Source organism: Canis lupus (assembly GCF_048164855.1).
Source record: "Canis lupus baileyi chromosome 5 unlocalized genomic scaffold, mCanLup2.hap1 SUPER_5_unloc_4, whole genome shotgun sequence".
Taxonomy (NCBI): Eukaryota; Metazoa; Chordata; class Mammalia; order Carnivora; family Canidae; genus Canis; species Canis lupus.
Window position 1 is genome coordinate 541,419 of NW_027326411.1, and position 13,958 is coordinate 555,376.

Below are 13,958 nucleotides of genomic sequence, written 5' to 3' on the forward strand. Positions count from 1 at the left end.
TGTAAAGTGTGAGATTCTTTGAAATAATACTGCAAGGTTTTAACAGTGAATACTTCTAATAATTTAATGTATATTCTAAAGCATAATTTTAATGACCATGTAGAAGTCCATCATATGTAAACCTCATTATTTAACAAATTGAATTTTGGTTGTTTTCCATTTTCCTATAGTTTAATTAATGCTATAAGGAATGTCTTTTATTTAATTCTGTTTCTACAGTCTTGGTTAATTGGAATAAATTCTTTAATATAGTATTGTGTTAATGTATAAAAATATTTAGTAGAGGTCTCTGATCCATATTTTTAAATTGTTCTCAGGGAATTTTATATTATATGCCCCCCAACAGAGTGTGAAATGGCCAATTTTTCTCAAGACAGAAAAATTGGTTTATTCTTAACATATGCAGGGGTTAAAAAGTAAAATGGAAAAATGATTAATGGTTAAGTTTTTTTTAACATTTCTCACATATATAAAGAAAATTAATTCAAAAGTCTATGCTGAAAGCACATCTTACTCTATTCTTTACTTAATTAATATGGATCCTGTGATGTTTTCAAAGGAGTTTTCAAATGATTTATAAAATACATAATGATCAACAAGGTTGAGAATATTACAGAATAAGAAACATAAAAAGCATGGGCAATAGATTTTAGGCTCCCTAGTCTAGTGCTGGATCAGAGTCATCTGCAGGTGTATGGTGTGTAAACGACATCTGCTGATGCTGTCTTACACTGAAGATCATTTTTAGAGGTACCTGTGATGTTTTGTGAAATAAAAATGTATTTCTAGTGAATTTATAAAATTGTTGATAAACAGCAACTTCTCTTTTTAATTAGTAATGAAATGATTTGTCTTAATTGAAGTGTAATTATGACTTTGTGGAGAAAAATGACAATTTTGAACCCTTTCTTAAATAATTTCAGAATTCCTTTGCTTACAACATCTCCCAGAGTTATTACTGACTAAAACTTACTAAGTTGCAAAATGCTTTCTCATTGCTTCTTTTAAACTATATATCTTTTTGAAGATATTGAAGTGATAAATTGAAAAACATGAGCCCTAGAAAGGGAAAAAAATTGAGAACAGAAAAATTTCCTTTGGATAATGAACCAACATATGTGGAACCAGATCATAAAATAAAAGTTTTATTGCTAACAAAACAAATTTTAAAATGAACACATGCATTTGCAGATTGACCTTAAAACAAGAAAAAGAAAAAAGAAGAAGTGCTGAAATTTTATATATAAATATTAAGGAGCAATTAAGAAGTAAAGAAGAGCTGAGTGAAGTAAGTCAATCATAGACAGACAAACATCATATGGTTTCACTCTATGGGGACTATAAAAATACTGAAAAGGATTATAGGGGAAAGGAGAGAAAATCAGTGGGAAAAAGTAGAGAGGGTGACAACACATTAGAGACTCCTAACTCTGAGAAATGAACAAGGGATAGTGGAAGGGGAGGTGGGCGGGGGGTGGGGAGACTGGGTGACGGTCACTGAGGGGGCATTTGACAGGTGAGCACTGGGTGTTATGCTGTATGTTGGCAAATCGAACTCCAATAACAAATATACAAAAAAAAATAGTATTCCATCATGTAATACTCTGGGCATTCTGTTCTCGCGAAAGCTGCCTCTGAACATCATTTTGCTCTTCTATAACCTAGAGACACATTTTCATTAGGATTTTGGATCTTATCATTAAAAAAAAAAGTCAAAAGGCTTAAGAGAACTTAAAAAAAATGTTCAAGAGTGGCCTTTTTTATAACAAGGCTTTTCATCCTCAATGAATAATTCAAATTTTAAATTAAATGACAGCAAAATGTACCATAGAGTAAAAATACAAGTAGACATAGTATTGTGAAATAAAATTTCTGTGTAAAACATTTAACTAGCTTCATCAGCATCTCAAGGAAATCTAGCTCATATTTCAACATTAAAAAATTCAAAACTGGGACACCTGGGGTCTCAGTGGGTTAAGTGTCCAACTCTTTTTATGGCTCAGGTCATGATCTCACGATCACGAGACTCCGAACCAGGTGAGGCTGGAGACTCAGATCATGAGACTCAGAACCAGAGTCTGCTGGAGATTCATTTCCCTCCCTCTCCCTCTACTCCTTTCCCCCCAGCCCATGCTCTGTGTAAAAATAAATACAATTCCATAAATCAATAAATCAATATAACATTTATCTCATTTTACCTTCCATCCCTTCATTCAAAATATATACATAGGGCATATGTGAGAGGCCAAGAATTCCAATAAGGTAGTAATTGTGGCTACAAAGATCATGGTTGCTATTAGGTTAAAATGAAATGTTTAATCTATTTGAAGCCTAACAATATGTATTATATCAAAGGGATACTATAAATAATATTGATGGAAATATACAATTACTGCCAAAAATTTACCTGATTCAAATTATTTTTTACACCCTTCAATTCCAAGTTTCGTCTTCTAAGATTAAGTTGAAGTTGTTTGATTTCAACTTCTTTACTATATTGCTCTTCTTTACTTCTTGTTTTTATAATAAATTTATTTTTTATTGGTGTTCAATTTACCAACATACAGACTAACACCCAGTGCTTATCCCGTCAAGTGCCCCCCTCAGTGCCCGTCACCCATTCACCCCCACCCCCTGCCCTCCTCCCCTTCCACCACCCCTAGTTTGTTCCATGCACATTGAAGTTCCGTGCACATTGAAGCAAATGCTGGTTATTTGTCATTTCTAGGGACTGAGTAATATTCCATTTTATATATAGACCACATCTTCTATATCCATTCATCATTTGATGGATACTCAGGCTGCATCCACCGTCTGGCTATTCTGGAAAATGCTGCTATAAACATTGGGGTGCAGGTGTCGCGGTTTTTCACTGCATCTCTATCTTTGGGGTAAATCCCGAGTGGTGCTATTGCTGGGTCATAGGGTAGCTCTATTTTTAACTCTTTGAGGAACCTCCACACAGTTTTCCATAGTGGCTGCACCAGTTCACATTCTCACCAACAGTACAAGAGGGTTCCCCTTTCTCCACCTCCTCTGCAACATTTGTTGTTTCCTGTCTTGTTAATTTTCCCCATTCTCACTGGTGTGACATGGTATCTCATTGTGGTTTTGATTTGTATTTCCCTGATGGCAAGTGATGTGGAGTGTTTTCTCATGTGCTCGTTGGCCATTTGTATGTCTTTTTTGGTGAAATTTCTGCTCATGTCTTTTGCCCATTTCATGATTGGATTGTTTCTTTGCTGTTGAGTGTACTAAGTTCTTTATAGATCTTGGATACTAGCCCTTTACCTGATAGGTCATTTGCAAATAACTTCTCCCATTCTGTAGGTTATCTTTTAGTTTTGTTGACTGTTTCTTTTGCTGTGCAGAAGATTTTTATCTTGATGAGGTCCCAATGGTTTATTTTTGCTATTGTTTCCCTTTGCCTTCATAGATCTATCTTGCAAGAAGCTGCAGTGGCCGAGTTTACAAAGGCTGTTGCCTGTGTTCTCCTTTAGGATTCTTTTTTTTTTCTTTTTTAATTTTTATTTATTTGTGATACTCACAGAGAGAGAGAGAGAGAATGAGGCAGAGACACAGGCAGAGGGAGAAGCAGGCTCCATGCACCGGGAGCCCGACGTGGGATTCGATCCTGGGTCTCCAGGATCGCGCCCTGGGCCAAAGGCAGGCGCCAAACCACTGCGCCACCCAGGGATCCCTCCTCTAGGATTCTGATGGATTCCTGTCTCACGTTTAGATCTTTCCTCCATTTTGAGTTTATCTTTGCGTGTGGTGCAAGAGAGTGGTCTAGTCTCATTCTTCTGCACGTGGCTGTCCAGTTTTCCCAGCACCATTTATTTTATTTATTTATTTTATTATTATTATTTTTTATTTATTTATGATAGTCACAGAGAGAGAGAGAGGGAGGCAAAGACATAGGCAGAGGGAGAAGCAGGCTCCACGCACCGGGAGCCTGATGTGGGATTCGATCCCGGGTCTCCAGGATCATGCCCTGGGCCAAAGGCAGGCGCCAAACCACTGCGCCACCCAGGAATCCCCCCCAGCACCATTTATTGAAGAGAGCGTCCTTTTTCCAGTGGATAGTCTTTGCTGCTTTGTCAAATATAATTTGACCATGGATTCGAGGGCCCATTTCTGGATTCTCTCTTCTGTTCTATTGATCTATTTGTCTGGTTTTGTGCCAGTACCACACTGTCTTGATGATCAAAGCTTTGTAAGACAACTTGGAATCCGGCATTGTGATGTCCCCAGCTCTGGTTTTCTTTTTCAATATTCCCCTAGCTGTTCGGGGTTTTTTCTGATTCCACACAAATCTTAAGATTATTTATTCCAGCTTTCTGAAGAAAGTGAAGAAAGTCCATGGTATATGGATAGGAAAGCATTGAATGTAAATTGCCCTGGGTTAGCATAGACATTTTGACAATATTAATTCTTCCAATCCATGAGCATGGAATATTTTTCCATCTCTTTGTGTCTTCCTGGATTTCTTTCAGAAGTGTTCTGTAGTTGTTAGGGTATAAATCCTTTATCTCTTTGGTTAGGTTTTCCTTGGTATTGGTGGTGATCTCTCCTTTTTCATTCGTGATTTTATTAATTAGAGTCTTTTCTCCTTTGTTTTTTAAAAGGCTGGCTAATGGTTTACGTATCTTATTCTTCCTTTCAAAGATCCAACCTCTGGTTTTGTTGATCTGTTCCACAGTTCTTCTGGTCTCTATTTCATTGAGTTCTGCTCAAATCTTCACTCTCTCTGTTCTGCTTGGTGTAGGTTTTATTTACTGTTCTTTCTCCAATTCCTTTAGGTGCAAGGTTAGCTTGTGTCTTTGAAGTTTTTTTCCAATCTTTTGAGGGATGCTTGTATTGCAATGCATTTCCCGCTTAGGATTGCTTTGGCTGTATCCCAAGGATTTTGAATGGTTGTATCTTCATTTTCATTAGTTTCCATGAATCTTTTTATTTCTTCTCTAATTTTCTGGTTGACCCATTCATCTTTCAGCAGGATGGTCTTTCTCCTCCCTGTGTTTGCGTTTCTTCCAGATTTCTTCTTGTGATTGAGTTCTAGTTTCAAAGCATTGTGGTCTGAAAATATGCAGGGGACAGTCCCAATGTTTTGGTATCGGGTGGCCTATTCTGAGAAAGTTCCATGAGAAGACTATGTATTCAGTTGCTTTTGGATGTAAAGTTCTGTAAATATCTGTGAAATCCATGTGGTGTAGTGTATCATTTAAAGCTCTTGTTTCTTTGGAGATGTTGTGCTTAGAAGATCTGTCATTTGCAGAACGTGCCGTGTTTAAGTCTCCTACTACTAGTGTATTATTATCTAAGTATGCCCCTACTTTGGTTATTAATTCATTGATAGACTTGGAAGCTCCCACATTAGAAGCATAAATATTCATGATTGTTAGATCTTCTTGTTGGATAGACCCTTCAAGTATGATATAGTGTCCCTCTTCATCTCTTAACTGCAGTCTTTGGGATAAACTTTAATTTATCTGATATAAGGATGGCTACCCCTGCTTTCTTTTGAAGACCATGTGAATGGTAAATGGTTCTCCAACCTTTTATTTTCATGCTGTAGGTGTCCTTATATCTAAAATGAGTCTCTTGTAGACAGCAAATAGATGGGTCTTGATTTTTTTATCCAGTCTGAAACCCTGCGTTTTTTGATGGGATCATTTAGCCCATTCACATTCAGAGTACCTATTGAAAGATGTTAATTTACTGTCATTGTAATGTCTATTCAGTCCCTGCTTTTGTGGATTATTTCTTTGGGCTTCCTCTTTCTTTTACAGGGTCCCCATTAATATTACTTGCAGAGCTGGTTTGGTGGTCACATATTCTTTCAGCTTCTGCCTATCTTAGAAGCTCTTTATCCTATTCTGAACCAAAGGCTCACTGGATAGAGTATTCTTGGCTGCATGTTCTTGTCATGTAGAACCCTGAATATTTCCTGCCAGCTGTTTCTGGCCTGCCAGATCTCTGTGGAGAGGTCTGCTGTTAATCTAATATTTCTCCCCATATAAGTTAGAAATCTCTTGTTTCTTGCTGTTTTAAGGACTTTCTTTTTCTTTGGAATTTGCTTGTTTCACCATTAAATGTCGAGTTCTGCTTTTTTTCCCTTCCCCTTGGTGGGGGACCTCTCTGTCTCCTGGACCTGAATGCCTTTTTCCCTCCCCCAAATTAGGGAAGTTCACAGGTATGATTTGTTCAAATATCCTTTCTGGCCCTCTGGCCCTCCTGTGGAACCCCAATTATGCGTATATTTTTTCCTTCTGAGGCTCTCGATTATTTCCCTTAACCTTTCCTCATGGTCTTTTAATTGTTTTTCTGTTTTCTCTTAAGCTTTCCTCTTTGCCATCAACTTGTCTTCTGTGGCACTCACTCTTTCCTCTAACTCATTAACCCTCATTGTTAGGACCTTCAGTTTGGATTGCATCTCATTTAATTAATTTTTAATTTTGGACTAAGTAGATCAAAATTCTGCAGTCATGAAGTTTCTTTAATACTCTCTGCTTTTTTACAGAGCCACCACTAGCTTTATAATTGTGCTTTTGAATTGGCTTTCTGACATCAAATTGTAATTCAAATTCTATAAGTCTGTGGAAGAGAGTACTGTTTCTGATTCTTTTGTGGTGAGAGCTTCCTTCTAGTCATTTTGCTCACTGCAGAGTGGCTGTATGAACGGGCTGAGTCAAGAATATCAACCACAATCTAAGTCAATTTCACCTTAGATGATTGTTTTTAAACATTTCATTTATGTATTCATGAGAGACACCGAGAGAGGGGCAGAGACACAAGCAGAGGGAGAAGCAGGCTCCATGCAGGGAGCCTGATGTGGCACTTGATCCTGGGACTCCAGGATCATGCCTTGAGCTGAAGGCAGGCACTAAACCACTGAGCCACCCAAGGTTTCTTATCCTTCGATGATTCTGACTGTTCCATGACATGAAATTGAAAACGAAGAGAAGAACAAAATAACACAAAATGACCACTAAAGTGAAAAACAAATTTTAAAACAAAGTAGTAGAAAATAAAAGGCCAAGAATGCCAAGGAAGAAAAAAAGAGAAAAAAAAGCAAAGGTAAAGAGGGGAAAAAGAAAAAAAGAAGTAGAAAAATAAAATGTTGGGGGGGACTGGGACATGGTGGTGGTGATGAAGTTGTAGTGGAGGGAGAATGTAGTCTACCTGAGGGGTCCTAGGGGGTGATCCTCTTGGTCCTGGGTGTATTAAGTTCTGTATGTTAGAAGATACTGAGTCCCAAATTTCTATAAACCAGAAATACTTGTAGAGAGACCCAACATTGTTCCCCAAAACATAAATGAGATAAAAAGGGGGGCAGAATGGGAACGAAGAGAGAATATAGTCTCACAGAATGAACCAGCACGGTATACCACTTGGTTCTGGGTGCATGCTCGTCCTGTTTTAGAAGGTATTGTGCCATTGTAGAACAAAATGAGGTAGAGAAAACAAAAAAAGCACACACACACAAAACATATCTCGTCTAGCTCCCAAAATTAAGTTGAGTATGTTGAAGGGAATCTAGAAGTGGAAAATCTATCTAAGACGTGTAATTGTAAAAATATGAGTCAAAAAGGAAGAAACCTGAAAATGAAGAGGTGGCAAAATATTGTAGTTAAGGTGGGAAAAGAGAAAGAAAATTGGAAACTTACAGTCTGATATAAAAATGAGTTGTACTGGAACATGGGTGGGGGGGCGGGGAAGAGGGGTACCCTCTAGTTCTATATACTGTAGATCCCTCGACTTCCCCTGGAGCTTTCCAGCGCTGCTGGGTGGGGAACTTGCTCTTCCCCTGTCCTTCCAGCTGGTCTTCTGGGGGAGGGGCGGGCTGTGCCGATTCTCAGGTGTGTGTACCTTGGGGAGCTGCCCCGCCCCCTGCTGGGTGCAGGGTCACGGGGAGCCGACCTGACCTCCCGTGAGGCCCGTGTCCCCTGGCGGCCACGCCTCTCCCAGGCACCGGGTGACACCAGGAGGGACAACCACACCGGCAGCGGCCAGGTCTCCCTGGCCCTGGAGGGCGCCCCCTGCAGTGACTCCCCCCATCTCCCAGTCCACAGGGGCCTGGATGCTCCCGGGGCAGGAGGGGCAGGAGTGTCCTCGCTGTCCTGGGCCCTCCCCGCCTCGGCCTGTCCCGGGGAGAGCAGGATCCCGGCTGTGTCCCCTGGGGTCCGGGGCCTGCGCTGCTGGAGTCTGGCTCCCGGAGCCCCTCCCGACACACCGGCTTCTCCCCGAGGCCCCGCGCAGCGCGCTCCAGCCCTTTACGGAGCTGGGCCGGTGTGGGGGGCGCTCGACCCTGCGCACTTCCTCTGTCAGTGATCCCGGAGACTGGAGGTCCCCACCCCCCACGTCCTGGCGGAGTTTCCAGCTGAGCGCCTTTCCATCCCGGAGGAATCCGGGGCGGATTTTAAAGCTCCCACTTGTCTGCTTCTCCAGGGCTGCGCTTACCCGCCTGGGAGGCTTTCCCCGCTGCAGGCCTCAGCCCGGCTCCTCCGGTGCCCCTCCCCACTTGATTCTTTTTTATTTTTTTCCGCCTCCCTACCTTGTTAGGAGCGAAAACCCTTCTCTCTGTAGCGTTCTGACTGTTCTCTCTTTAAATCTCAGTTCGGGGGGATCCCTGGGTGGCTCAGCGGTTTGGCGCCTGCCTTTGACCCAGGGCTGACCAGGGCTGAGTCCCGGGATCGAGTCCCACGTGGGGCTCCCAGCATGGAGCCTGCTTCTCCCTCCTCCTGTGTCTCTGCCTCTCTCTCTCTCTTTCTCTCTCTATCATAAATAAATAAATAAATCTTTAAAAAAAAAATCTCAGGTCGGGCACTTGCCAGGGGAGGGGGGGGCACTTGACGGGATGAGCACTGGGTGTTATACTATATGTTGGCAAATCGAGCTCCAGTAAAAAAGTAAATAAAAATCAATCATCAATCAATCTCAGGTCGAATTCGTAGGTGTTCAGGATGATTTGAAAGTTATCAAGGTAAGTTGGTGGGGCCAGGTGCTTGAGGATCCCTACTCCTCCCTCACCTTGCCCCCGCCCCACCCAAGATGGGATTCTAAACAATCACCTTTGCAAACGAAATGAGTCAGAAATGTCTCATACTAAAATGAATTCTGAGGTATTTTCTTTAGTTATTTTGAAGTACGTGTGTATGTATTTGTACGTATGTATATTTTATTTTTTGGAATTATTATTTTTCTCCATGCATGTGTATATTTCTAAAAAACCAACCCTGTACATTATGGTAAGTACAGAGGATTTTAAAAGAATACATATATATTTGTGGGTGAGTGTGTGTGTATGTATATACATATATACATACGTACATACATACACATACGGGTCTATATAGGGAGGAGTGAAGTTTGTAGTCCATTCATTAATTTAAATGCATTTGTCTGCAGGTGTCAAATAGTGACATTCATAATGCCCTTATCTGAAGTAGAAGTTTTTATTATTTTGGAAAATAGTATGGAATTTATGAGCTTTCCATAAGCACAAAACTCTTGCTACTAACAACATATGTTTTAGTTTTTGGCAATTCCTTCACCACCTCTATATTCATAGAGGGGTTAGTTTCACACTTCCACTGATGAACAGGAGGAAAAGTGTAGCCCGTTTTAAGACCTTACTTCAGATGTTAGTCTCCTACTTTTGAGATGAGTAACAATTTGCTCCAAGTAGTATCTGATTTCATTACAAGGAGCTTTTTTTTAAAATTTTTTAATTTATTTATGATAGTCACAGAGAGAGAGAGGCAGAGACATAGGCAGAGGGAGAAGCAGGCTCCATGCACCAGGAGCCCGATGTGGGCTTCGATCCCGGGTCTCGAGGATCGCGCCCTGGGCCAAAGGCAGGCGCCAAACCGCTGCGCCACCCAGGGATCCCTACAAGGAGCTTTTGAAATAATCATATGCTGTAATATATACTTACTGATAATTTATTGATAAGTCTTTTGTTCCTAGTAAAATAGCTCAGTATATTTTCCCCTCTTCTGCATTTATTGCCATTTTAAACATCTGAAGAGGAAATAAAATTAGTTGCAGCCACAAATAATCTCATGATTTTTCTAGGAGCTACATAAATTTTACCTTAGTTAGTATTGGTATTTTGAAATATAAGGCTTTTTATTTTCTTTTTAAAAGACTTTATGGATTCATTTGACAGAGCACAAGCAGGGGGAGTGGAGGCAGAGGGAGAGAGAAAAGCAGGCTTTCTGTGGAGCAGGGAGCCTGACACGGGACTTGCTCTCAGGATCCGGGGACCATGACCTCAGCCGAAGGCAGAGGCTTAACTGACTGAGCCACCCAGCCACTCCTGAAATACAAGGCTTCTTTTGTATTTAAGATTCACACTAGAGAAGTAGCTGCAGTTTGGTGCCAGAATAGTGGTAGTGGGTACAAAGACCTGGGGAATGTCCTGCAGCTCACTTAGTATTTTTAACCTCTCCATTCTGGAATTGTGATAACTAAAAGAGATAATTAATGTGTGCAGACATGTTTGTAGTACAATGCCTAGATTTATTAGTTATCAGTAGATAAAATTCTTATAACTGAGTATAGAAATGTTAGAAAAGTCGAATACGTATGGAATATTCTCAGGACAAAGTGAGGTTAGGAAATTGAATCTGTCCAAATATATGCAGAGCTAAGGGTTTTCCTGTGGACTGTGTTAGACATGAGACTATAAACTCAATTTTAGTGTAGTCAGATGTATTAGTTTTTTTCTTTCAAGCCTTCTGAGTTTGTTGTAAACCAGAGAAAGACCTTTCCAATTCTGAGATTCTTAGGATTTTGTCATGATTTCTTTTTCCTTTCATGCATTCATTGCTTTCAATTAAACTTTTGAACTTTGGGGAATTTATGCTTGTATAAAAGTTTGAGCTTGGATCCAACTTTGTGTTTTTCCAGTTGGATATCCACTTAACTGCAACCCATTCCTTGTATAAACATAGGATATTCTTTGATTTCAGAGAAAATCATGATAATGTCATTTTATTGAGTTCCAGCTAAAAGACTCTTGTTTTACTTAGGTTTCTCCTCCTCATGAAAAAGAAAAAGGTCTGTTACATGAAAACCGCATGTTGCAAGATGAACTTGCCATGCTAAGACTGGAAATAGACACAATAAGGAATCAGAAGCAGGAAAAGAGGTATTGTGAAGACACTGAAACTGAAAAAGAAAAGAATGACAGTCTTCAAAACGCCATAAAACTGAATGAGGTAACATTAACAAATACAGTATTCCAATCTAGTGGGCAGCTGAATGTTGTGACAACTGAGAATACCATGCTGAACTCTAAATTGCAGGATGAAAAGCTAAACAGAGAAAGACTGGAAGCAAAACTTCAATCATACCGAGCTAGAGTCGCTACAGCTATACAGGATCGTGATCAAAGTCAGGCATCAAAAAGAGACCTAGAACTTGCTTTCCAGAGAGCAAAAGATGAGTGGTGTCATTTACAGGACAAAATGAACTTTGAGATGTCTAACCTAAAAGATAACAATGAGGTGCTTTCTCAGCAACTTTCTGAAGTCGAAAGTAAACTTAATGCCCTAGAAATTGAGCTGCAGTATACAAGAGATGCTCTCAGAGAAAAGACGTTGGCTTTAGAACATTTACAAAGAAACCCAAAACAAACACAGGGTCAGAAGAAGGAAATTGAGCAGAAATCTCAAAACGAACAAGGTAAAGTGAATGAATACATGGGAAAGCATGAATCCTTAGAAGAGAAATTATCTCAACTACAAAGTGAAAATATGTTGCTCCGAGAGCAACTAGATGATGCCTACAGCAGAGTGGAATGTAAAGAAAAGACTATAATTTATCTCAAAGACCAGGTTCAGGTTATTGTAAGAATGGTTCGAGTTGCAGGTGAAAAACGAGCTCTTCAACTGCGAGAAAGAAATAAGGAGTTAATCAATAAATGTAAACAGATAATGGAAAGAGCATTTAGATATGAAGATGAGAAAGAAGAAAGAGAAGTAAGTATTCAGAAAGACAAATATTTTTCAAGCTTCCTATTAGAAAGTTCAAAGTAATGTTTGGTTATGGCTTATTAGTACTATTTTTTTTTTTGGAGAGAAATAGTGCACCTGCACCTAAATGGGAGTGGGGCAGATGGAGAGGGAGAGAGAATCCAAAGTGGGCTCTATGCCCAGTGCAGAGCTCCACTTCATGACCCCGAGATCACGACCTGAATGATTATGGGTCAGTTTTGAATCTTCATAACTTGTATCCAGCAAATAAAAATTAGACCTGAAAGGTGCTTTAATTTGAATAAAAATGCACGTCATCTATGAGAAACTTCAAGAGGTTAAGTTATACATTGTTAAAGAAAGGAGTCTGATATTAATAATTTATTGTTAGTACTACTAAAATAGTTTTAATTCTTGTCACCACGTTTTAATACCATGATGAACAGATAAGTGGAAATGCTCATACCTGAGTGTTTTGACCTTGAGGTTCAAATAAGTGGATTACCTTGACAACTAACTCCAGATTTGTCACATGAACTGAAGTGTAGGTGCTGTATCTCAGTACTTTTTTTTGATAGCTTTTTAAGCATTTTCAGTTAGCATACTTTTATTTTTATTTATGTAAATTTAAATGTTTAGTCTCAAATCATTTATTCTTGTGACCTTTTCACTCTTTGAAGGCATCTGCTTTTCACTAAATCATAATTTGGGATAACTGGTGACTTAGCAAAGCTGTATTTGATTTCATCTTCCCACCACGGTTTATAATTTAAGCATTTTTCAAATAATTTGCTCATTTCAAAACTCCATTGGTAACTACCATTTGGGCTTAAAATTTTCCAATAGAATTGTATCTTTGTGATTTATTAATTTGGCACTGGATCTCCATTTTCAGGCTACTGAGGGAGGGATGGCAGGATTCTTGTATAGCAGGAGTGGAGTGAGCATGAACAGGGGAGGGATCTCTAGGAGCTGAGGCCAGGAGGGAGGCAGAAGCCAGGTTATGTAGGGGGCTTGAGGGCCATTAGTATGACTTCACATTTGTTCTGAGATAGTAACCTATTGGAAGGATTTGAGCAGAGGATTGAGTATGTGAAGAACTTAGAAGTTAATTTTAGCCTCTAATAAAAAAGAGAGAAAATATTTGATTAATGTAGAATTTACCACTGCTAGTCTCACCTATACAATACCCATTTCTTTTTGAGACTTCAGCAGGCTGGGAAGCTTTGCAAATTCATCAACAAGGAATGGAGAGTGGGGCTGAAATAATTATCTGTGTAACATAATACTGACTAGGCAGGAGGGATAACACTTTTTGTGTCTTTAACTGAATTCACTTAGCAGTGTGTACATTCTAGGAATAAAAGGTGAGTTGATGTATGTGGTGATAAAGTACATACGTTAGAATTATATTATTAACATAATAATAGGATGATTTCTAAAATCAGTAACAGAAGGTCTTATTAGGTAGTTATGAGAGAACTTCAACAAGAACTGGCTGATGCCCTAAAAAAGCAATGTATGTCACAGGCTTCACCGGAGTTATCACATTATCGTATTAATTTAGAAGATGAGGTACAGGATTTAAAAACATTGGATCAAATCGAAAGTCACATATGTATTACATATAACATGTCAACAGTTCCTCTGTAGCTGGTTAAATAATATAAATGTTTTAGGATGCTAATTTCCATGGACCACTTTCTTTTGTATTTTCATTTCAATTTAGCATAATTTTAGTGTCTTCACCATGCACTTATTTATTAAATTCTGACTTTTCATTCTGCTCTCTCTGTGTTCTATGTTTTTCCTTATAGCATTTACCCATTCACAGAAATTGAGGGACTTTTTTCTCCTGCTATACGATTTTTTTTAACGATTTATTTATTTATTTATTTGAGAGAGAGAGAAAGAATGCATGTCCATGCACACTCATGAGTAGGGGGAGGGGCACAGGGAGAGAGAAAGAATCTC

General features: G+C 39.3%; 1 protein-coding gene across 6 annotated transcripts in view; it reads left to right on the forward strand.

The window, feature by feature from the left end:
* The window catches only part of LOC140629427 (ankyrin repeat domain-containing protein 26-like), a 171,683-nt gene that overhangs the window by 86,439 nt on the left and 71,286 nt on the right, over window positions 1-13,958 (forward strand). For all 6 annotated transcript variants that reach the window (XM_072818898.1, XM_072818893.1, XM_072818895.1 and 3 more), the window contains exons 21-22: window positions 1,192-1,288; window positions 11,040-11,990. In XM_072818898.1, coding sequence (XP_072674999.1) covers window positions 1,192-1,288; window positions 11,040-11,990 — 1,048 coding nt within the window. The remainder of the gene's footprint in view (window positions 1-1,191; window positions 1,289-11,039; window positions 11,991-13,958) is intronic.